The sequence below is a fragment of the Polypterus senegalus genome, chromosome 1 (genome assembly GCF_016835505.1).
Source record: "Polypterus senegalus isolate Bchr_013 chromosome 1, ASM1683550v1, whole genome shotgun sequence".
Lineage (NCBI taxonomy): Eukaryota > Metazoa > Chordata > Cladistia > Polypteriformes > Polypteridae > Polypterus > Polypterus senegalus.
The window spans coordinates 144,018,914-144,045,315 of NC_053154.1; the positions used below are offsets into that span (position 1 = coordinate 144,018,914).

The window sequence follows — 26,402 nt, forward strand, 5'->3', positions numbered from 1 at the left end:
CGAGGAACATGACAAATACTTTGAGGTGTTACTTGGCCTCCAAATTCCTCAGATCTCAATCCAGTTGAGCATCTGTGGGATATGCTGGGAAAACAAGTCTGATCCATGAAGGTCCTACCTCACAAGTTGCAGGACTTAAAAGATCTGCTGCAAGCATCTTGGTGCCAGATACCACAGAACGACGCAAGTGGGACCTAGACAATTTTAGGAAGTTAAACAATATAATACATGGTATACTATGGAGTCAACTTTTATATAAATGGAGCCTACATAAGAACATATTAAGTCTGAAACACACCGTAAGTATTCAGAATTCATTCCATAATAAACAAATTTCACTTTATATATTTAAATTTTGACTTTGTGCTTTCAGAACTGAGTGCCTACGTTGAGTTGATTTTAATATATTAAAAAATGGATTCAATATATGTCACATTTGACCTTATATATTCAAATATTGACTGCATATATACAGTACCAAATGTAACCCCAATTTGTCCTAAATTTTGATATATTTGCTTGTTTAGCACCCCATAACACCAATATGGAAAATTTTAAATGTCCACCTGCTTCAATAATTTAAGATTTATTCAGATAATGAATATAAATTATCAGTATTTTGGAAACTAGAAAACTCTTTTAATAAATTAACCCTTTAAAACACATCTTTAGTATATTTATACTACTGATACATTGGTTTAATTTGGGGACTAACAAACAGGCATTTATTATTATTTATTATTTTAAAATGTTACCTTTCTAAAGGGTGAACAACTGAAAACAGTTTTTTTCCATAAAATGGTACAGAGACCTGCTCAGAGATGCAACTAAACAGACCATTTGAGCTACTCCTCCATTATCTGAAGTAATGTGCATTATACTTGCTCACTAGCAAAAGGTTATGCTTTGTTTTTCATTCACTGCACTTCACAAGTGAATGTTATCAAATACTGTAAAGGCTATACAAAGCATTCATCGAAAACTGGTATGAGGATTTTAAAGCACAGGACAATGGAGTTTGGTCAATGCAATCACCACATGAAAAGAAAAAAATGAATCTACTGTAGTTCTAAATACATGTGCAATTTTGTCCACCATCCATTCACTTTTAAAGCTGTCTAATCCAGTTAGGGGTTGTTGCGGGTGGGGCCTACCCAAGTAGCATCTGGCACACTCACACACATACCCACATTGAAAGAAACTCTTAGCTAAACTGCATATCTCTGGAATGTTAGATGAAATCCAGAGTAAATGGAGAAAAACCCATAAACATGAAGAGAGAACATTCAACTTCCACACAGAAAGTGACCATGCTGAGAACTAGGCTCAGAAGCCAGGAGCTGCGTTTTTACAATTGTATATGATTTGAGCTAGCTTTTAATAAGAATATATAGTATATGGTGTAAGCTCTCCTTTTGCATCCTTTGCAAGTACTAATAAATAGACAATTTAATGTAATTAAAGGCATAACAATAATATTGCTGTGAAATTGTTTGTAATTTCGGGAAACCCTGACAGTAATTGTTTATGTTCAGTTCAGACTGGAACAGCACCAACAGTGCACTGTTGACATGACTGGATTTTTTTCCTTGATACCCTCAACCCCCACATCCATATTTCAAGCATGCATCTTGCAGCTGCGGTCAGACAGTGATAACTCTAAATCTATAAAAAAACACTTTATGCTGAAAGGAAACATTGTCAGCTATTAATTGTGGCTTGAAATAAAACAAAATAGGAAGCAGACTTATGAGTCCCTAGATGAAATCTCTTTGAATGAGAATCACCCTGGCAGGCAGCACTTACACCTGAATCATTCATGCCTTGTGACAGTTTAGCTGGAATAAAATAGTCAAAGAGGCCAAACCACTCCTCACTGTAAACTCATCTGACCATCTTCCCACAAAGCCTCACGAAGCTGTGGCACCCCCTTGGGCTTCTGACAGACAACGATTTCCCTGCTGAGCTAACAGTTCAACATCCTGCCTCTGTCTTCATTCGTTAGAAGCTTGCCATCAACGTGGCATTCCTATTTCCATTCACACCTTGTGTGAATCTCTTTAGGCCGCAAAGCCCTTCTCGTGGCCTGCAGTCCACCTCTGCCTTTTCGACTTCTTCTGTGTTAATTCAAGTGAGTCTGAGTCTGTGCATGATGTTGCTATGCAGATTTACACGACTGACCAATGAGGGTCTCCTGTGGGTTTCTCTTTCTTTTTTTTAACTAGATTGAATGTTCATTGTTTGCACGAGGCATTCTACAAAACCAAATGGAACCTTATTTATACAGTGGAAATGTGCATCATTATTTACTTCTGCAAAGTGATTAGTGGTGCCTTATGTCATTTTCTTTTCTCTTTATGTAAATATGTCTTTGAGCTTTTGAGTTCTCATTCCTGTAGAAGAAAGAATCTACAATTTATTTTGACTCTTTTATATGTATGGATATATTATATTTGATAGCTTCTTACTCTAAGCTGCTTGTCAATCTAGAAAATACTGCAATCTCTTTACTATAATGTATATCTAAATCACTTAGGTTGTAAAATTTGTGTGACAGGAAATACAGTATGTGAATGAGATATTTACTGATTGCTTAATATAAGACACCAAGAAAGGTACTATACAGTACAATACAATATAAGTTAACCAATTTATGTTTTCCTTGTTTATTTTAATCTTGTTTAATTAACCCGTATATTTCTGGTCCAGGTCATAGGGTGTAGGTGCCAGATGCTATTTTGGGTTGACTATCAGTTCATCAGAGAGAGCACACTCACTCACACTCCCACAAACATTAGTTAGACTTGTCCTCACCACAACAACGAAGAACAATTAACTGTCTCTAATAAACCTTCTGAGATGGTAATTACCTTAAGAGACGCTATTGAGAAAATGGCTGATCATCTTAAAGTATGCTTACTTAGTATATATTTATTTAACGAACTTCAGTCTTGGCAAGTGGTGTTTGAATAAGCACAAGGGAACGGTACTCAGCATGAAAGTGATATGAGAAGGAAGGGTAAAACTTTAAGATTAATGCCTATTAAAATCATAATCCCTGCAAACATCATGGCTTACACTTACACTGCAAGAAGATAAAGACACTTGATCTCAGAAAACAGACCTCATTTCTTATTGGTTTCTGTATTCTAATTAATTGGTTACTTTTCTTGGATTTGATCTTTCCTTACACTCAGTGAGGCTCAATGAGGTTGGATTAAGCTGTTTCATTAATAGAAGGATGGAATGATAGATATCTATTCACCCGTCTATTTTCTGAGCCAACTTACTCTGGTGGGGGTGTCATAGAGTGTCCCAGCTTATTTCTACAGCATCCGGAATTAGTTGTGAATCTACCCAAGAATAAATTCCAGATCATTGCAGTGAACAATTAGTTGCACCTTGCAACTTTAAAGTTGTCAGTCAGCCTAATTTACACATGTTTGTAATGTTGTAGGAGACTACTATATCTAGAGAGAACCTACAATAACAGAACGTAACCAGGCTAGAATTCAAACCCAGGTTCCTAGAGTTGTAAGACCACTATGGTGACTACTGTGACATTCTCCAAGTGACTACTTGCTGCTCATACATGTATTCTAATCTTTGGAAGACTGTTTTATCTTGAATACTCCACATGCCGCTATACTTTTATGGTGGAAAAGCATTACTTTTTCAAACATGGCTTTTTCGTACTGCTTTGATTTGTTGAAGGAAATTTAGGATATTCCATCCATCCATCCATTATCCAAACCGCTACATCCTAACTACAGGGTCACGGGGATCTGCTGGAGCCAATCCCTGCCAACACAGGGCGCAAGGCAGGAAACAAACCCCAGCTAGGGTGCCAGCCCACTGCAGAATTTAGGATATTCTTCACACAAATTGATTTAATGCAAATATAGGATCACAAAGGGGAACCCATTTCATTGGCATTGGGCATTAGATAGGAGCCAACCTGGATTGGAGTATGTTGTCATTGGGCCTACTCACACACTCCCACAGTATTATTCTAATGGAACTAACTTAAAACCAAGAATTAGCTCGACCTAACATTTTCTGGAATGTACCCAGAGAACTGGAGTAACCAGAGAAGACCCAGGTGCAGGTGGGTGATGGGCTGGTTAAGTTTAACCTCTAAAGAGGCAGAAACTGGGTGCAATTTTTTGGCATAGGCCATTTTACACTGAGTTATAATTTACTGATATTACAAACTGTCTCTACTTATGCAGGAAGACGTTCTTGTACCCTCTTGGCCTTTCTCATATATCCTGTAAGAGTACACCGCAGCTTAATAATAATGAATAATAAATCAGGGTAATCACAATAAATCATAATAATAAATCATAATAAACCAGGGTCAACTCCTAGCTAGAGCCCTGACTGCTGTTCCCACACTGAAATCCTGCCCTTACTTGCAGGACTCTTACTATTGCTGGTCCTGACATGAACACTTTCCTATTCATATTTCTTCAAGCATCTCAGCCATCTGCTACTTGTTCCAACTCCTTAGTCTAAGTAATCTGACAGCCTAGGCTACTTTCAGCTGGAACTCAGACTCTGAAAATGTATTCTTTAATATTTTATTACTGTAGAATTGTAAAGCATTTTAGTCAAAGTGAAAGGCACTTATTGAAATTTCAACAAATTATAAAACCGATTGATCAGGCCAGGGAAAGGAGAGGATTGCATCTTTGACTGCGCTGAGTAGTTTGAACAAGCTTCAATTTGGGTGTAAAGTTCTCTCACAGTCAAAAGGACTCAAAAGAAACAGAAAGCGAAGGAAGTGATGGAGTAATGGAGGCAACATTTTGTGCTCATTGGGCAAAGCTAGATGATATTTTGGCTATCCTTATACAGTATATGCATCTAAATTGCATCATATATTCAAATTTGTCACTTTTTGGCACCTTCTTAAAGTGTATGAAAAATAAGTCATCTGTTATTTGGGGTTCATACCAAAAGTAATGAGCATATCAATTTTACTTTTAAAAATTGATAATTAGGTATTAATGTGAATATATCAATATAATCAGACACAAGAACTATTGAATCAGGTGTTGATAGAAAGTTATGAGGATTACAGTGAAAAAAGTAGTGTATATCCATCCATCCATCCATTATCCAACCCGCTATATCCTAACTACATATGTAGACATATTTCATGTTTCTAGTTTAAAATTCAGCAATTACTAACCAGTCACCGAAGGCGATACTCCGTAACACAAAGGAGGAAATTAAGAGCAAAATAAAATTAAAAGTAAATATGTTGGGGTTTTAATTGCAAAAACAACAAAGGCCTAGCTGTACCTGTGTTTCTCTAACCTCCTTGGGTGTCTGACAGGCATGGACTTCAATTTGGCAGTCGCTTTGACAGTCAGCCTTTCAGACATCTCAAGTTACCATGTAATGCTTGTAGTGCCTATTAAAGTCAGTTTGTCAAATGTTTATAAAACTGGTTCAGTGAAAAGGAGATTAAGTGTAATGCAGTATGTTTGATTTTCTGTTTTCACTAATATGCAGGTACAAAAAGGCATTCTTATCGTGCCAACTACTTTTTTTTTCTTCATATCTCTCTATTATAAAAAAAAAAACAAATCTTGGAAGGAGACGAGATGTGATTTTCTCGGAGAGACACTTATACATACCGCGAGATGAGTCCATGCCCGGGGTCGGAAATAAAGGACAAAGAGTAGATAACAAAGTATAACATCATAAAAAATTCAAAAATGTTGGCCCAGTACACATGAAGAGCAGGTTAGAAATAATGGAAGTACGAAAATTCAAAAGTGTCAAAAAAAAGGATTGGAAAGATCACATTAGCGCAAACAAATGGAAATTATTACTTGGTGAAATAATGGAACAGCAAAAACAGATTGAATATATTGTTCAGAGTTAAGCTTCGGAGTCTGAGACTTGTAGATCGTCTAATTAGTGTTGCCAGCGAGAATTAAAAGATTCCAAAAACATTGGCGCGGTATGAATTTCCGTGAGACTGAGACTGTTAACATGAGATTATTTCAAGTCACACCCTACTTACAACTATTTTCAAACAAGACCACAGTCATCTAACCTCAGTCGTGGGAATGCTTTTGTCAGACACAGTTCCTGTGCCCTCAGCTCTTAGTCGTGTGAATGCTTTTGGCAGACACACTTCCTGCACTCTCAGCTCTTATAAATTTTATCAGGACAATAATTTTATACGTTCTAGATGACACTTCATTGACTAAGCAAAGAAGAAAGAGCATGGACAAACATTTGAAAAAACTTTTATTTATTAGAGAGAAAGAAACGATATTCACTCACGGGCAGTTATATGTTGCGTTGTCACGATGTAAGTCCAACATGGAATCCAAATTCAATGCAATCTTGAAGAAAAGTTAATTCCAAATATTGTTTTGGCTAAAGTTTTAAAGTAAAAGTGAAAATAATGCATATGTAACAATTCCCATGAAAATAACAATCTCTTAAAATAACCAAACCCAGGGGTGGGCGAGCGAAGCAAGCAGGGGGCAGAACCCCCTAGTGTTTTTTTATGAAATTTCTTTCAGTACTGTCTTCAGAGACACCTTCCATGTGAAACTAGAAATATGCATTATATACAAACACTGTATAACCATACAGACATAACAAAGTAGATTATATACAGTATGTTGAATATATGAGGGCTGTGCTAAAACTAACAATAGCATTAAGTTTACAATTCAATTACCCTTAATTGATGCATTTTTCCCCTCCATTATTTGAAGTTTGTAGCTTACCTTGTCGTAGAATCTTGAGTTGTCAATGAGTAAACTAAGACACACTACTGCCTTGACACCCTTATTTTATTATTTATTTATTTTGGCCTGACCGGTGTTGGTTTTATCTGATAATCTCATGCATTATTATTTTTGTTATTGCTGCTTTCCTTTTACGTGGTGTGATCTGCAGGGGGTGCTCCAGCTGACCAAATCTAACACAAGCAGACACCAGACACAAGTTTGCACACAACACATGAGTTTATTTACAGGGGGAATGCTTTCAATTCCTTCTCCTTAGCATTACAATATACAGCACCACAATGCACAAAACAACACAGTACTTTCTCTTTTTTTTTCTTTTCTTCCTCGCTCTCTCTGGCTTCGTCCACCTCTTCCCGACTCTGGCCCTTGCATAGTGGCAGCTGGCTGCTTTTATCCACACTTTATCCAACGGTGTGGTCTGGAAGTACTTCCAGGTAAGGCAGAAGCCCAACAAAGTAGGGCTATGTAGCCCCTGCAGCACCCCCTGACGACACCCAGAACCCAACAGGGTTTTCCCAAACTCCCAACTCCCATTAAGCCCTGAGAGAATCTGGACAAGATAATGCCCTGTGCATGGTCTCTCCCTTGGTTCTTGCACTATAAGTGCATCCCAGCCAGGTTGGCTTCCTATGATAGTGGCTTATAGGCAATCACTACAGGGCTGGCTTTCAAGGTCAGTTTTGAAAGAGTTTACCCATGATGAAGCACTGCTAGAGTTCATGAACCCTAAATATGTGAATATCATCCGCAGAAATTGCTTCTTTCACAATCTGTCCTTGTTAGCCTTTTTTCCCCATGGAAGTAGTTGAAGCATTTAAAGTCCTTTATCTTTCAGGTGGGAGAAGACACACAGAAGTACAAGTTCTGACATTTCTTTTTGATTACAATGTGCTTATTACTTATGCTGCCACACTCGTATGCATATCGTGGTTAATACTGAGCACTCTAAAACCATTATTATAATTCTTATTATTGTTAGTATTATTATTACATATAGCATAATTATCCAACATCTTTGTCCAAAGTGACATGTTCACATGCCTCAGTTAAAGTAAGCACAGGTATTTTAAGAGACTTACCTAGTGTTCACATAGTGACAACCTATTGGTTTAAAATCCAATATCTTAGGTTCCACACCACACAGTCAAGATATGGATTAAAAGAGAGGCAATAACTTTCATAGCATTCCTAGTTTTACAGCACACGGAGCTGGAAATGCTAACCCAGGTGTACTTCAGGTGCTAGTATGAGAACGCAAAATGCAATTGCAATATCCAAATCATCACATATCTTTGACTAAGCAATTGTGTTGATTTGTTACACTGAAATATTACTTGAGCTCTTTAGTCTCAGCTGGATGAGATATTCTGAAACCACACTTTAACCTTGGGAGGTGAACAATCTATGCTTAGACAGTGATAAGTCATTTATTTATTGGGTTGGCTTCAGATATCTATTCATTAGACAGATTACTTATTGTGCTCTTTATGTGGCTTTTAGGGAGAGCAAAATGTAGGAATAAAAAATTGTTGCTGGAATCTCTTTTGAATGTGTCATGATAGAGAGCACAGCATTTTTCTAAATATGGCACGGTTATATATTGTAAGAGCATCTGCTTTGTCTAGGCTGAGCAAGGGCATTGTGCTTCCATTAATGATATTAAACCTCATCTCCTTTGTTATCCTTGATGGCATTTTACTTTCCATTTTTATGCAGTCAGCATTTACTGTACCTTTTAGAGGTACAAAACAACATTCATTTTTTACTAGAAGACACCTTATAATATATTTTAATAAATGTTGTCTTTACTGAAAACACAGCTTAATTAAAAATGACAAAACATTAGCATAATAATCAATTAAATAGCTACAAAATATAGATAATACAATAAACACTAACCTTTCACGTAAAAAAAAAAAAATAACTAGAGGTTTGAAGTAGGTGGCAAAAAAGGAAAATAAGAATACAAATTGCAAATAAAAAAACATCAGAGATTACCCAGCATGCACAATATTACAATATTTTATCACTAACATCCCCATCATCAGCTACCTTATATCTGGAAACAATATGCAAACTTGAAAGTCTTGAAAGCCAGACAAACATCAGAAGCTTTAAACTTAAATGTAACACTTTATTATTGATAACTTTAAATTGGTCTGATCTAAGCGAGTATGGATGTGTGTACTAGTGTACCATATTTGCTATTGGTCCCCGTAAAGTTAGCTTAAGTGAGTTGGATGGAATTCCTTTTAAAAAACATATAAAATTTTTTTAAAAGCACTTTTTTTAGAGAATGTTTTATTAAGAGGCAACCCAGTATCAAAAAGGACAACAGGGATCCTGTGTAAGCTTTGCATGTTCTCCCTGTTTTCTCAGGGTTCCCCGGTTTACACCCACATCCCAGAGACATGTAGATTTGGGTTAGTTGACTACTATGCCTCGGCTTCATGAATGAATGTGTGTGGACTGGCATGCAAGTGTGGAGTAGGTTATCACTTTTGCTTTATGCAGCTGACAGAGACTTCAGCACTGTAGGGAATCTAAAAAATAATGGATTAATGGATTTTTAATCCAACCACACATTAAAACCCTTTGACTGCTGGAGAACAAGTTATGCCACAAGATTGGCAATTAGGGCCTTGTATATGTGATCTCTAGTTTCTGGTACAATGTATATTTCTCCCAAATATCACATACTCAGACTGACAAATTTTCATCTATTCACTAAGATAATCGAAATTCTGATACTTCCCCCTGGTGAATTTTGATGGTGTTTTGACCTTAGTTGCTGCTTGCAGACTTAATAAAACAATGGAGATAAAGCCACTCATAACTCATTATTATTCAAATCTGAAATAGCTGTGTTATCAGCGAATCGAGCATGTGCTTTATTTGCAAATTAATGAAGCTCATTTGCACATCATGTTAATGGGAGCTCTGCAGACAGATTCGGGTTGGCAGACATAGCTTTTGCCAGAGAGTGGCATGATGGGATTGCTGGCACCAGTAGAGCCCAGAGAAAACAGCCCCTGCTGTTCCTAATGACTCCCCTGTCACTACGTTCAGCTCCTATTTCAGCTTTCTATAATACCACAAGTAAGCTTTAACAATTGGGCAAGTTTCTTTGTAGTACCTGTTTTATTTCTTTAATGAAACCCTTGGCTGTGTAATTAGAATCCTTTCTAGTCTCTATGAATGAAAAAAGAGAGCACATTATATGGTTACAATTTAGGAAATTGGTGAAGATGAAACCTTTTATTTAAAGAGAAAGGAAAAAGATGTCCAGTTCATTTCAGGCAGAGTAATGTTTTTAATAACAGAATAAAGTACCTCACCTCCATTGCTAGAATTCCTTAAGTGATTGATGCATTTCTGCCATTTATTGGGTTCTAGTTAGCTAAAAGAAAGCTAAAATCATTCAACATCATTCATCATTCATATTTATGTAATGGCACATTGCAAAGCATTGTCCTTCCCTACTACACCAAAAGTATTTTTGACATCAGTGTGACCGCAATCTGGCAAAGAGCTGAATTCATGGCAAACAGAGCCCAAAGTAAAGACAGACAAAAGATGATCCTGAATAAAGAAAAATATGTGGCTGTGGAGGAGAGAATGACACAAGCATAACCTGGAACAGAGACTCTGTAATGTGTAAAAAATGGATGACATGCTTTCACCCAACTACAGAATTAAAAGGGTTTTGACAGGAGGAATACAAATGGCATGAGGATCGTCCTTTGTAAGAGTGATGCTTATGTCTGGAGTCTGTTTTGGGGTTCATGTAGCTATCTGATTAAAAGCTGCAGCCTTGCTTCTCTATCAATACCTCTTCTTGGTAAGGGTCATGATCCCAATATGTCCTATTGCTTAAACCAGGCCTCTTTGCCATCAGCAGCACTCTCCTGCTCTTATTGTTTTGGGGTTTTTTTTGCACATGCATGCATTCTTTCCTCAATCCATTTATTTTCTGAATCTTCAGTTGTATTAAAGGGTTTGCAAAGTCTCTCAGCTCTAAAGTTTCAGGTGTACAATCTGGTTAAGATATTTTTTGTTTGTTGTATTTTTGTTCCTCAACTGTCTGTTTGCGTTTTTCTCCAAGCATTCTCTGTTTCTTCTCCCACATCACAGGCATGTGTGTTGTGGATTTGTGACACTAAATTGTCCTCATATGAATTAATGTGGGTGTGTGCATGAGTGTGCCCTGCCATGTGCTTTTTAAGATGGCTCCCATAAGTCTGATTTGTACAGAGCAGGGAGGAATGAATGGCTATGCAGGTTGGTTAAAATTATTCCAGAAACATTAGATTAAATAGATAGATAGATACTTTATTAATCCCAAGGGGAAATTCATATACTCCAGCAGCAGCAAACTGATAAAAAACAACTAAAAACAATATTAAATTAAAGAGTGATAAAAATGCAGGTAAAACAGACAATAACTTGTATAATGTTAATGTTTAACCATCCCAATCCAACCCGAGGTGCAATTGAAGAGTCCCATAGTGTGGTGGAGGAACGATGTCCTGTCAGTGGAGCAGGACAGTGACAGCAGTCTGTCGCTGAAGCTGCTCCTCTGTCTGGAGATGATCCTGTTCAGTGGATGCAGTGGATTCTCCATGACTGACAGGAGCCTGCTCAGTTCCCGTCGCTCTGCCACGGATGTCAAACTGTCCAGCTCCGTGCCTACAATAGAGCCTGCCTTCCTCACCAGTTTGTCCAGGCATCCTTCTTCTTTATGCTGCCTCCCCAGCACACCACGCGTAGAAGAGGGCACTCACTACAACCGTCTGATAGAACATCTGCAGCATCTTAATGCAGATGTTGAAGGACGCCTGTCTTCTAAGGAAGTATAGTCGGCTCTGTCCTCTCTTGCACAGAGCATCAGTATTGGCAGTCCAGACCAATTTATCATCCAGCTGCTCTCCCAGCACACAGTCACCTCTGTTAATCATGGGGGCCAAGAGGGGCCTGAGTCTCCTAAAATCCTACACCAGCTCCTTGGTTTTGTTGGTGTTCAGGTGTAAGTGGTTTGAGCCACACCATTTAACAAAGTTATTGATTAGGTTCCTATACTCCTCCTCCTGCCCACTCCTGATGCAGCCCACAATAGCAGTGTCATCAGCGAACTTTTGCACGTGGCAGGACTCTGAGTTGTATTGGAAGTCCGATGTATATAGGCTGAACAGGACCAGAGAAAGTACAGTCCCCTGCAGCACTGCAGTGTTGCTGACCATAATACTCCATCTGGACCCAGTGCTTTGCTGGCACGAAGTCTCCTCAGCTCTCTGCTCACCTGGGCTGCTGTAATTGTGGGTGGGGATGTCTGTCCTATGCTGGTATCAGCAGAAGGATGGGTGGAGGGTGCAGTACTCCAAAGTGAGAGTGGGTTAGGGTGGTCATACCCGTTAAAGAAGTTGTTCATTTGGTTTACTCTCTCCACATCTCTCGATGGTGGCACCCCGCTTCGAGCTGCAGCCAGTGATGATCTTCATCCTATCTAAAGGCAGTTTAGAGACACCATTTAGCCATACCCACAATTCTTTTCACTGTTAGACAAAACGCAGACAATGATCAGCCTGCAACTTGATTTTATATATATGGAGGTGTAACTCACCACTGTGACAGTTTTGACAAATACAACTCCAAACTAACAAATTAAAATCAAGAGGGTGCTACAGGGATGCAAGAGGTAGTTTTATTGCCTCATAGAGCTTTATAGAGATTGGGAGATGGTTCAGTTTACAGCTAGGCTAACTTTGATGTGAATTACTGTATTAAGGCCTTTCTTTGGTTATATAGACTTCCTTTGTTTTTCACTCATAATGCCAAACATACTGCTAGATGGATTGGAGATTCCACATTTATTGCATAGGGTTGCGTCTTAGTGGAAATGGATTGGCTCCTCATATACTAATTTCTGCTTTACACCTTTTTCTGGCAAGTTTGGACCTAGCTATCCATTCCCCATTAGCAGAAAAAACACATTTAGAAAACTGAATGATATTGATCACCAGTCAATAATACTAAAACGTCAAGGCCTTTTACTTAATGGTATCAAAATATGTTGCTGTCATGAGTCTCATTGTCCAATTTGGTAGAATGCAAAGTAAAAATCCATCCATCCACTCATCCATCAATCCAAATCATTTCCCAACTTGCTTTATTGGATTACTTCCAGTCAGAGCAGAGTTCAGCTATTTAAAAAAATGCAAAAGTGTGCCTCCGCACTGACATTAGGACAAGATTTGATTCAAACGATTGATTTTGGTAAATTAAAAAAAAAATGTGCTGTTACATTAGACACAGAATATATAGTTATTGAAATAAATTTAAGCAAGATGCATTCCTCCATCAATCCATCATCAAATATGTTTAATCTGGTTCAAGAGTGCTAGCAGTGAGAGCTCATTCTGGAAATTCCGGGTGCAAGGCAGGAACCAACTGAAACTGGGGCACCGGTCTATTATAGGGCACACTCACTTAATCACACAAGGCCACCAAAGAGTCACCAGTTAATTTAACACACATACAGTATGTTTGAGACGTGAGAGAGAAACTGCACTGCCCAGGGGAATATCCATGCAGACACAGAAAGAACACGAAAACTCCACTATTCTAAACTAAGAAGCAAAACCACAATCTTACATGTAGAAGTGGTTATGTGGTTTGGTGGGTTTGGGTGTCAGATGAGCATGTGGAAAGCCCATTGTGTATGAAAAGCACTGCAATCAATGTATTGCATTCTTATGCAAATCATTTGCGCTTCTCTCCTCGCATATGTTGTGATGTCATTATCTTAATTGAAATTCCTGATAACAGCTGACAGCTCATTTTGAGCCACACTAATTTATCTTACAAAAAGACAATTGTTCTGTTATTATTTCATTATTGTAGCGGGCAGGATTTGGATAGGGGTGATTCAATGAATTAGTTGGCATCCCACATAAAGCAGATCAAAGTTCATTTTAGAATGACCAATCTTGTCTTTAATAAATACTGTAAGTGAGTGACCTTTACTTATATGGATACACCAGTGAGTGACCTTTACTTATATGGATATACCATCATGTACCTATGAAAATCATAGTGCAGCATGTTGGCATGGGGGCAGAGTGCTCAGCAGCACTCTCACAACTCCTGGCTGAAGCTCTACCCAATCAGTGCCTATGAGTATCTGAGATATCCTCCCCATGTCTGCATGCACTTTTTCTTTGGGGCCTCTTACCATATCCCAAACCTTGACCTGGTGTGTATGTGAGTGTTTCCTGTGATGGAATCACACCCAATCTAGTACTGGTTTTCACTTTGCTCCTAATGTTGCAGTGAATCTTTATGCCTTTGAACTTGATAAATATGCTAAAAATGGATGAATAGATAGTAATGGTATAACCTCCTAGTGACCATCTCAGCTCAAAATGATGTATCCATCCATCTTTCTGTTATCTGAAATTAATGCAAAGCTATCCCACAGTCCATACTTTATTCAAGGCCACAGTTAAATATAGCCACATGCATGTATGTTTATAAATAATATATATTCTGTTATCATCTATTCCATTTATTTTTATGACTGTATCTCTGGTTTGTGATACATTACATAAAATCATAACTTCAAATTTTGAATAATAGGTATGTGAATCTGATAAAATACATATCAGCTGCCTTGACAATAGGGTGCTATTTTTAGGCTGGTGAACAAGCTTCAGCCCAAGATGGAATTTACAGCATGAATAATTTCACAGTATTTTCTGACACTGAGATACTGGTGAATGAAATGGCTTCAGAAATCTACTTTTGATGCTGTCACTTTCAATAAAGTCAATTTTAATGCGGTCGTATGAAATGAAACGGATGTAAATTTTAAGTGTAGAAAAAAAATGACTCATAGGTTAGATGCACTAAAAGCCTACGCAGTGAAGTGATACCCGCATATCAGTGTTTACACAAAACATAGGATGCCAAGTCAATAGCAGGGTTTTCCAGCGTCTCCGTGCAGACCTCTCCTAAAATAACCATGTTTATTCACATTGTAAGAGTCAAATCATTTAAGTTAATGTTAATGGAAAATTTAACTTAAGCTGCTAAGTTTTTGAATTTGAATATAATATAGCCTAACACAGACAACAGAAGATTCAGTTTAACCCCCTATAAGTTATAAGAAAATGGAATGCTCATAATTTTAAGTCTTTGTGACTGTACTGTAGAATATCCCTTAGATTGAAGTTAGACAGCTAGAAAGAAACATGAATGATCAGACATATGATTATTAAGGGCATAAAGCTTTCTGACTGTTAAATAGACCACTACGTAAAAACCTTAAGAAATGTAACCTAGATATTTAAGTAAAGTGTCAGTGTCAGTCAACTTAAAGTAAGTTTGAGTGTTTTATCAACTTATATCTTTGTTTTTTTGTGTGAACTGTTTGCTTCACTAAAACTTCACTAAAAAGGTGAGAATGGAGATAAACTGAGAAGAAGGACCAGCCCCACACACTCACACCCACACCCAAACTGGGCTGATTTAGGGTATCAAGTCAAGGTAGCTCTGAGGCTAAGGATCTGCGCTGGCATCCCGAAGGTTGCTTGTTCGAATCCCCATTACTGCCAAAAGAGATCCTACTCTGCTGGGCCCTTAACCTGCAATTGCTCCAGGGGTGCTGTACAATGGCTGACCCTCCGCGCTGACCCCAAGGGGTATGCGAAAACAAACAAATTCCTAATATGTATTGAAATTGTATAAGGTGAAATAAAGACCAAAAAAAAAAACCTTCACGTAATTGGAATGACAATCCATGTCTGAAGAGAAAGACCCACACAGACACAGGGAGACTGTTCTAACTCTACACAGAAACCCTCTGAGCTGTAAGGCAGCAGCATTTCAATATTATAATCTGGTATTTATATATTTGTGTGCAATTTCATGAGTGATCACTTCTTGCAAAATAGAAGTCCACCCTTAATGGCCTAGCTCAGTGTTTCTCAACCTTTAAGTATTTGCGACCTGAGTTTTCATAACAGTTTTAATCGTGCCCCCCTAACATTTTTTTGAAATGCAAATGCATATTTTATTATAACTACTTAACTTTTTATCGACATTTATCTAACTATATTTATTGTTCTAGTATCAGAATGTAGTTTAAGTTAATTTGTTTTGGTTTCAACAGATGTTTTTTTTCATATTTTTGACTCTTGCTTTCTTTTTTTTTTCACATCTTTGCACCCCCCCTTTTTGTTACTTCGCACCCCCCTAGTGGGGCCCGCCCCACAGGTTGAGAACCACTGGCCTAGCTATTTGTGTAAACTTTGTATAAAGCAGGTCACTTTTGTCAATACCGGTGCCACCTGATGACCTAGTGTGCAAACACAAAAAATGTATGATAAAGTATATAACTTATACACATTTATATAACTATAGTTATATTCTATAACTTATACACATTTTTGATCAGTGTCCTGTAACTTATACAAAGTGTGTACTTTTTCTATATTTTGATTAAATGGGATCCTTTTACACAGTAACTGTAGACTAAATTTTCACCCTGTCTGTGTGAAGTCTGCACATCTCATGTCTGTGTGTACTTTCAGTCATCACTCTGGCTGCCTCCCACATCCTGAAGAAAAGGCAGTTTTGGCTGTTTAGAAATTTTATGGTGCAAAAGGTGGGTGTGTACAATATAATAAGATGGTGCCATGTCCAAGGTCCTCTAGTTTCTCTTCTTTCTTGACCCTATATTAATATACGGAGGTTAAATATGTAATTTCATTTTCTAACACTGTAAATCCTGACCAGGTATGCGGGACTGGCACCATTACCAGCAAGCATAGGGTGCAAGGCAGGAACAAACCCTAGACAGAGCACCAGTCCATCAGAGGATGAACACACACACACACACTTAGCCAATTTAACAACGTCAATTCACCTAAAATGAATTTCTTTGGATTGTGAGAGGAAACCAGAGCACCCGGAGGAATCCCACACAGACACCCAGAGAACATGCAAACTCCATGCAGGGGTGACCCAGGATATAACTTGCTGAGAGGCAGAAGTGCTACCACTGCAGCACTGTTAAATACATGAATGAAAATGTAATATTTCCTAAGTAAGTTGTGATATGCAGTTAAGTCTAATGAGAAAAAAAAAACAGTTTACCATTACTATTAAAATAAAAAGTTCCATATTGAAGAGAAATGTTCACCTCACATATTTCAGGTCAAAGTATGTTCCAAAGTTGAATCACAGTGAATATTAGAATTAGCTGTTCCTTAGTATTAGTAATCCTTCTCGACTTCTTTACAAGAAAAATGACTTTACACTTTTTCTCATTCAGGCCCATTCCAAGTGGTAGGAGCCAAACTACTGTACATCCAATATTTCAATTAAAAAAATACTTCCTGGGGTCAGCATCCCATCTAGGGATGGTTCCTGCCTTGTACCTAATGCTATTATTATGCTGTGTTATGTTAATTCATACCAAAAATCAATTGTTAAAGCTGTTACAGCAGTACAATGAAATAAAACATCATCTGCATTAACTAGAGTCTTGGCCACCGGTCACTGCAGCTGTATTTGTGTTTTCCTGCCTAAACCACAGTAATACAAAATTGAGCTTTGAAAGCTAATATCCACATCCACATCCAGTCCACTGTTGTTATCTTGATTACTGACCTTTTTGTAATAGCTGGGTAGGGCAGAAAAGGAAGACTAAAAAGTCAAGTACTCACTGTTACAGAAACACTTGCAGACCACACTGAAGTACTGTAAATGTGGTAGAAGAAAAAAAATGTTTTTTATTCACTGAGCGCTTATCTTCACTTCAAAATCTCTTAGCGGCAGGGATAGCACTTACAGTAAGAGAAGCACGCTGCTACTTAATTAATGCTGCCAGTGATTTACAGTGTATCCTTTGAACCACATAAGAGCTTGTTTTCGATTTCCAATCCAAACCATTATAATCTCAATTATAAATCCTGAGCTAATCATTTATAGAAGTGTTATTTATAGCAGCCACTGCATTGATGTGCTGCAGCACTGCAGCTGGGCTGTGAGGCCTCAGGGTACAAATATTTTTTGGTTACTGTGTCACAGAGCATATTTTTGCATTTTACAGTCCACATATTATATAACATTGAAATGTCTGTTATCTTTATCTTACATAAAAACTATAAATGCTCAACTGAAACACTGAATTTCTTAGTTTGTAAGGGGTAACCCTTTAGTAGTAAGGTTTTTCCTTTCAGACTTTCATCACAACTACTTTTATTTCTTGTTCTTTATTCCTATGGTTAGCATAATGCACCCAACTGTTTTGGGAAGCACCCCAGGTAATACTGGGTGAGCTTTTCTGGGCTAAATGGATGTCTCTTACTACTTATATTCTTTTGAAATCCTCAGAAATTCTCCCATCAGAATTGTTCATTATTTATTTTTTCAGGCTGTTTTTGCACAATCTGTTTTCCTTTAATTGGACTCTGAGCTAAGATTCCCTGAGCTCTGTTCTGAATTGTTTTGATCGCATTGAGGCAAGAGTAGCTTGTTGTGACATGCAGTGAAGCTGGGCAGATCAATTCCCAAGGTACTTTCTTTTCAGGGTTGACGTTGGATTTTCCATTATTACCTGCTAGCCTCTTAATTTCTGTTTGATATAATAAAGTGGAAAAAATCTTGCCAAATCTCAGCCATGGAAGAGACTGTCATCTCTGTTTGCAGCTATTGATAAGGCAGAATGATGTAGAGGCCGAAAAACCTGGCCTTTTGATGACACCAAGTTGGAGGCTCACATCTGGGTAGTATAATCGTGTGCTTTTGAGAGGTTCTGTGAGCACTTCTCTGAAAGATTGAATCACAATGGGTGTGTTATGAATTCTAGTCACTAAACTAAACCCAAAATATTCAATTCTATGACTATTTTTTGAAGTAAATTAACATATGAGAAGATAAACAATTAATAAATATTTATTTCACCAAAAAAGGGCAAAGGGGAAAACACAAAATAGGAGAACACAAAGTAATAAATCAAAAATAAACAAAGTTTCCTGCCATCTCTGAGTGGCTCTTCTTCTTGCCCACCATGAGGTACATCTCATAAATGTTCTTAAATCCCATCGTATGTCATTGTACCTTCAATAATTAAAATGATGACAAGGTCAAGCAGTGAAAATCATGTCCAATGTTAATGGATAAAAATTCAAATTATTTTTGGCCTGTTTATTTTAACTTTTTCTTTTTGGTGTTATTTTGTGGGCAATCAGCTTGACTATTAACTTAATTATTGCGTGCCCCCTTTAGTCTTTGCATTGGCTGGTCTTTTTCCAAGACACATTATATTCTGATCTCCCAATCTTAGATATTACACACCCACCAGTTGAATGCTTGCCTTCCCTCTTCTCTTGACTACATATTCACTCAGCCTCTGAGAGGCTTTCCAGCTTAGATACTGGAGGGCAGCAATGCCTACAGGGTTACTGTTACAGCAGCTAATGCAACATATGATACTCAATTTCCCTTAATTGTAATTGATTTGTTTGTTTGGTTTCAGAAACTTCTTTGTTTCTCCTTTTCTTAAACAGATGCCTAACAATGACATAAAAAGCCATATGACACCATACTAGAATTATTTCCATTTATAGTAATGAGTCTAAAAAGTACCAGGAACCTCAAACCAGTGTTTTCGGACACCAAAAAGACCACAGGAGGTCCCTTAAAGGGCAAATGCTTCATCCTTTCTCAATCTCCATCTATTTTCTTGGGAGAGGGTCAGAGTTGCTTGAGAACAGTCTGATTTTGCCTGGACCACATTTCTGTCCAGGCTGTGGTTAGTGTTTGAGATTATCTACGGCGCTAAGGACTTGTACAGAGCATATCATCCTATGCAAATGGCCTTTCCTCAGTCCTGATATAACAATATGTGTGGTTTCTGCCAGTGCTTTCTCTTCTCTTGTCTCATGTTTGCAGTGTTCCTATCTCCATGCCATCCATTGCTACGTGTATATGTATGTGTGTGTGTGTCTTTTAAATATCCTTTGGATTAGAGGTAGCTTTTCTTTATTTGTTTTCCTTTATCTTCTGTGAGCCCACTGCTGTCGATTTATACAGGCCAGATCATTTTCATTTACACTTGGCCCTTGTCCAGACTATCGTACTTCCCCTCCCGCCAAGAGAGTATTTAGCTAAACCAATATCTACCAGTTCTAACATCAACAGCGTTGTTCAAACTGTTGGGATAATTAAAAATAAAATAAATGACATTGTATATGTTAGCATCATTTAAGAAGATCATTACAAATGGTTACAGATTGCACTAATTATACCAGAGTGTTTCAACCATTGATTGTGCAGCACTACGTCTTTATCACTGTTGTTTCTTTTGTCCCTGATCTTAGTAGTGTGTTTCTTATTACATTTTATTAAATACATTGATATCTGCTCCATTAAATTTTGAAATATAAAACAATGCAAAGTTGAAAAAAAAAACACTACAATCATAAACAAATGGTATTTAAAAGATTTAAACCAATATTTAACTCATTTAACTCATTGTCAATATAAGGCCCTTAAGAATATATAACCTGATTTGAGCTCATAGACAGTTTCATGCCGGCTGGCAAGTCTTTCTTGAAGTTTAGTTACTTTTACTTCCTATTCCATTCATTTCTTTTTTCATTCCCCCCATTCGTTTTTCTTTGGTACTTAAAACACTACCTCAGTCTTTAAAAACTGAGTTTGTAAATTGGCAAATCATTGCTTTTATTTGGAAACATTTTGGACAGTTCACGTTCATTTTTGAACCATCTATCCATCATCCAACCTGCTATATCCTAACTACACGGGGGCTGCTGGAGCCAGTCTCAGCCAGGAAACAAAGCCCAGGCAGGGCGCTAGCCCATCACAGGGCACACACACATGCTCACTAAGTACACTTTAGAATCACCAATGCACCTAACCTGCATGTCTTTGGACTGTGGGAGGAAACTGGAATACCCGGAGGAGGAAACCCACTCAGAACATACAAACTTAACACAGGGAGGACCCTGAAAGTGAACCCGGGTCTCCGAACTGCGAGGTAGCAGCGCTACCACTGCACCACCGCGCCGCCCCATTTGAACCATGATTACCAAAATAATGTCTTCAACCTCTTATGCAAAGTTGCACCTCCTTGTTGTTTGCCTACACAATGAAAGAAACTTATTTATTGGCTTGTTTTGTTACTTTGCCAATCTTCATGAATGGTGAGAAACAAAGTGGGCTAATTGAGTGGTATTTTGCAGGCTCATGAACTCTGTAAATGGCTTCATTGCTTCCATAGAACATATTTCTGTTTATGTTCTATTATCGCCTTAATGAAGAAGTCAATAGCAAACTGAGTAACCACCAGTAGCTGTCCAATGTAAGAATCCAAAAAGCAAGGTCTTCAAAGTCTGAGGGTGCATTCTCAAGTATTACGTTAAAATACGAATGCTGAATAATATTTATACTATAAAATATATACTAAATAAACCTTCACAAACAACAGTGAAATTGATTAAGTGGTTTCAATAAGGTATGAATGGTACAGTAAAGGTAAACTCATTTTTGACCTCTGTCTTCTTTTGAGAGCTCCTCTAGACACAGATATGTGCTACATGTACTTTTCTGAGAAAAACAATGACCATCCACAAAAATTTAACATCAAGCCAATAAAGCGGTACCAGATGGATGATTATTTTTTAACTTGAAACTATTTTCAGGAGCTTTATTAATCAAAGTTATTTTATTTTTCCTTTCAGAATTGGAGAGGATGTTGGGAGAGGAAGTGACGGCGGGTATATGGGGAAACATTTCCGTATGGGATTTATGACAATGCCGGCCCCTCAGGATCGTCTGCCTCACCCTTGTACGGGTGGCTTTACTGTCCGTTCACAGTCACTTCACTCTGTTGGTGGCGGGGAAGATGACAGTTGTCTCGGCTCTCGTAAACAGCCACCACCAAAACCTAAGAGGGATCCCAGCACTAAGTTAAGCACTTCATCAGAGACAGTCAATGCCCCTGTTCCTTGTAAAACTGGGAAGGATCTGGATATAAATGATGGTAAGTTCTGTGATATGTTTCCTTTGAATTTTCCCTCCTATCTGTCCCTCCTCTTTCCTTAATACTTAGATCACAGGATTAAATGTGAACTAGGTCACCATCAATGTGAACGTGACATGCTCCTAATGTATTTACAGGAATGTCATTAATGAACTCAAAAAATCCTCTCAACTTTTTTAAACAATATTTAAGTGTCACATGATTGAAAGGAACATGGGAAAATATATGCAGCACTCCCTTTGAATTGTGATTTTATTGAGCATTGGAGTTAACAGTGTATTTTTGCCACACATTCTTGCAGTTTGATTTAGACAACATGGATGTTCTTGAATCGTGGAGTCTGATAAATACTCTGTTCTTCTGCATGAATCCGACTGTCTACACCGGGTTAGGAAAATCAGCACTTGAAGAGGGTGTGAGGAGCGTAATTGAGCCTTATGACTGACATTGGCACAACCTCAAATAATCTTCAAATAATTTATAATATTGACACTATTGACATGAATGAGCCCTTCGCTGCATGGATAACACTGTACAAGCAGATGCCAAGGCAATGCTCATGCATTTTTCAACACAGTCCATTTAATCTACTGATGAAAAAACATTTCAATATCTTGAGAAAGAGCATCCTTTTTGCAAACCTAGGCAAATTGGCAGGACCTTATATAATCTTCAAATGGTTTGTAATGTCATACACGGGTACTATGTTGTTGGCAGGAATCAGCCTTTGTAGAGCATATAGTTAACTAGCAGAATACCCGCGCTACGCAGCGGAGAATAGATATCTACATATACACACACACACACACACACACATATATATATATATATATATATATATATATATATATATATATACATACATACCTATCTACATCATATATAACACACATACATACATACACACACACAAATTATATATATATGTGTGTATGTATGTATGTATGTGTGTGTGTGTATGTGTGTGTGTGTGTATATATATATATATATATATAATCTAGATAGGGTGTGTGTGTGTATATATATATATATACACATACATACATATATATATACACATACACATACTTGTGTGTATGTTTGTATGTGTCTATATGTGTGTGTATAGCTTTGGTCACTGAGTGCAAGGGAAAAATAATAAAATATAGTCTATAAGTTATTAAACAGTAAAACATTAACGTTTTAAGAAGTACAGGTACATTGAGCACTACTGGAGTGGTTGCGGGTAAACTACATTTTAAAGACTGTAACACAACAGGTAAGTAGAACTAACAGCAGCTAAAATATATATGGATCATCTCTCGGTAGTAGATCCCTTTTGAAAGGCGCCACACGACGGCTGTGGTATAGAAATTACATTTTCTATGTGAACGTTCAAATTTGTGCCTCTGGTAATGTGCCTTACCAGCAATTAAAGAAAATTATTTTTGTGTCCTCTGCAGTGTTAAGAGAGAAAGGCTTTGGTTTGGGATAAAAGGAAAAAAGGTGTAAAGATAGAGAGATGTGTTTGCTGACGTTATGATCGCCTTTTGGGGACAGTCGCGGTGGGTCTTGTGTAGACTGGTGAGACGCCCCGCCATTAATCGGCTGTGATGGCACTGTCAGTCCTCCACTCGTGTGCGTGTCTTCATAATCCGAGCTGACAACCTCATAATCGTATACGTGCAAAAGAAAGTGTGAATCGCCTTAATATTATTTTGCCGTGGTGTAGAAAAGGGTCCCGTGTTTGCACTTGTCTGGGCTATAGCGCAGGGGGAGGATGAAAAAAATTAAAAGTGCTCACTTTGACTTAAGGCAGAAGCGCAGTCAGCGTCTCAAAGACCGGCACAGCTATGCGCGCACGCCGGCTGCTCAACTTTTGCTGGGCAGGAGACCCCAGTTTTTGTACACATGTTCATGATATCAAAAGTCTCAGCACTCTTTGGAGGTCATTCATATATTATATATATAGCAAAATACCCGCGCCAGCGGAGAAGTAGTGTGTTAAAGAAGTAATGAAAAAGAAAAGGAAACATTTTAATAATAACGTAACATGATTGACATTGTCATGAGTGTTGCTGTCATATATATGCCTGCCTAAATAAGTCACCCTCGCTTTGCTCTTACTTTATTTACCGTTCATTTAATCACGGGTAGTGGCGGAAAAATTATAAAATGGAAGGAGGATGGCTTTACCAAAACAATTATTGATGGCGAATCGATTATTCATAAAGCTTGAATTGGTGATCTGTTTTTCTGTGTTAATCTCCTATTTTTTCAGACTTCTTCTCAAACTAAGGTGGTGCGAGGGTAAAATGAATCGGGATGCGCTGATCAATGTAATCGGTGTACCAGGAAATCATGCATTGACAAAAGCTCCCTTTGCTTGTAATGCAAAGTGTGATTAAATGCATTATTTTTAACGTTATGGAGCACATGCATCGAAGCTTCTCAGCTGTGCTTGTGCTAAGAAAAGGAAAGATTTTAAAAATAACGTAACACGATTGTCAATGTAACCTTTTGTAAGTAGTGCCTGGAGGATTCAGTGTGGAGAAACTCTAGAGACAGCGTGTGTATTAACTTGTGGATTTTTCTGTGAGTATTTGGTGGCAGTCTGACGAAGTTGCTTCGGAAGACGGCGTTAGCCGCGGAGCTCAGCTCAGAGCGAAATGAGATGAATGGGAGGGGAGATGATGACGTGACTCCCCCACCCGCCTTAACTGTCAATCCCCCACAAACACAGTCTCGGAATTTGCATAAGCACACCCCTTCACCTACAATTTTAACTTAGTTACAAAGTGATCAAAACTCTCGTTTATATCCTGCGTCCTCTCATTAAACTTGTATCCTGCATTACCTGTGGGCATGTGAAACGCCAGCAGTAGCCTGTCTATGAACTTAATTTAAAGTTTAGGTTAACACCTAGCTTTCTTTCCGAGGTAGCAGCACTCATAAATATGGTAGTATATGTCACTCGCTCGCTTCTTATTGTTTCGCTGCCTTCTCAATTATATAATGCATGTTTTCTTAAGCGCTTTTTGGAGGTCTTCCTGGTTTTCTACGCACTGCGTTGACAGTCAGTTCACGTGATTACGTGGGAGGCGTGATGATGTCACACGAAACTCCGCCCCCACGTCATTCCAGCTCTACTCCATTACAGTTAATGGAGAAAAATACCTTCCAGTTATGACCATTAGGCGTAGAATTTCGAAATGAAACCTGTCCAACTTTTGTAAGTAAGCTGTAAGGAATGAGCCTGCCAAATTTCAGCCTTCTACCTACACGGGAAGTTGGAGAAATAGTGATGAGTGAGTGAGTGAGTGAGTGAGTGAGTGAGTGAGTGAGTGAGTGAGTGAGTGAGTGAGGGCTTTGCCTTTTATTAGTATAGATCATCCCACCAGCAGCAGAGGTACATGAGCACTCTGATCATTATGATACATATTTGCCCATTTTTAAATATGGAAATGCATATCTTTCCCTGGAAAAGCTGGCATCATGTCTTCAATTAATTTTGTGCCCCATTAAAGTCCAATATTACAGTAAAATGTTTATATGACATATTCCAACATAGTTTGTTATCCTAATATCTCTGCAGTGAACCAGAAAACAGCCGAAGACAGTCTCGTGAACCACTTCTAACATCATTATTGGTTACACTAGGGATTCACTCCACTTTTGCAGACTGAAAAGTGAAGCCATTAGGATCGCATACAAAACATCATATGCCACCCATACTCTGTTCACTTTCTTTCTATCCCATTAAATGCTTAGGTCAAACAAGACCAGAAGTGCCAAATTTCAAAGACATAAAGTTTGAATTTGACCTTAAACGTCTTCTGCAATAATTTATAATTATGTATTTATAATAATTAATAACTGAACATCCAAGTGTGTGCATTTTTTTATTTTTTTGTTTTGTGGATTTTGGGTAATGATGGTTACTGCTGTCCTTGGTTTAATGTTTATATTTTTATGTGGTTAACAAAATAAAATTCTATGCAACTGATTCTATTCCACCTGCAATGTATTCACTTTACTTTATTAGCTACACCAGAAGTGGAACACGCATAACAAACACAAACTCAAGATCCAAACATTATACTACAATATACAGAAGTAGTATGCTAATTCCACATCCATTGGCCAATCACAAAAAAACACTTTGTCAGTATTTTTGGTCAATTTCCCAAAAGAATGAAAGCAGGAATCGCTGCTGTGAAAGTTTAAATAGAGTCCCTGGAAAAGAAGCAGTGAAACATCAGCAGGTCATGCAACTTTGGTGATGTGTCCACAGAGTGCCATGGCCAATGCAGTGTTTGAGAAAGTGAGAAAAGTGTTGCCATCTGCATGATGCCCAGTGTGTTTTGAGCTTTTTCTTCTTCATGGCATGATATAACATACATTAACATAATATAATAACATACTTAAATCCATTTGAGGGTTGCAGGAATGTGAAACTTATTCTGGCAACATTTTGCACAAGACAGGAACCAAACCACTCAGGTGCACACCCAAACAAGGCCAGCTTAGAATCACCATTTAATTTAACGCACACATCTTTAAGACAC

General features: G+C 37.9%; 1 protein-coding gene across 1 annotated transcript in view; it reads left to right on the plus strand.

Annotated features, from left to right (window-relative positions):
- The window catches only part of nyap2a (neuronal tyrosine-phosphorylated phosphoinositide-3-kinase adaptor 2a), a 167,714-nt gene that overhangs the window by 33,262 nt on the left and 108,050 nt on the right, over positions 1 to 26,402 (plus strand). The window contains exon 3 of the mRNA XM_039759683.1: positions 21,554 to 21,855. Coding sequence (XP_039615617.1) covers positions 21,554 to 21,855 — 302 coding nt within the window. The remainder of the gene's footprint in view (positions 1 to 21,553; positions 21,856 to 26,402) is intronic.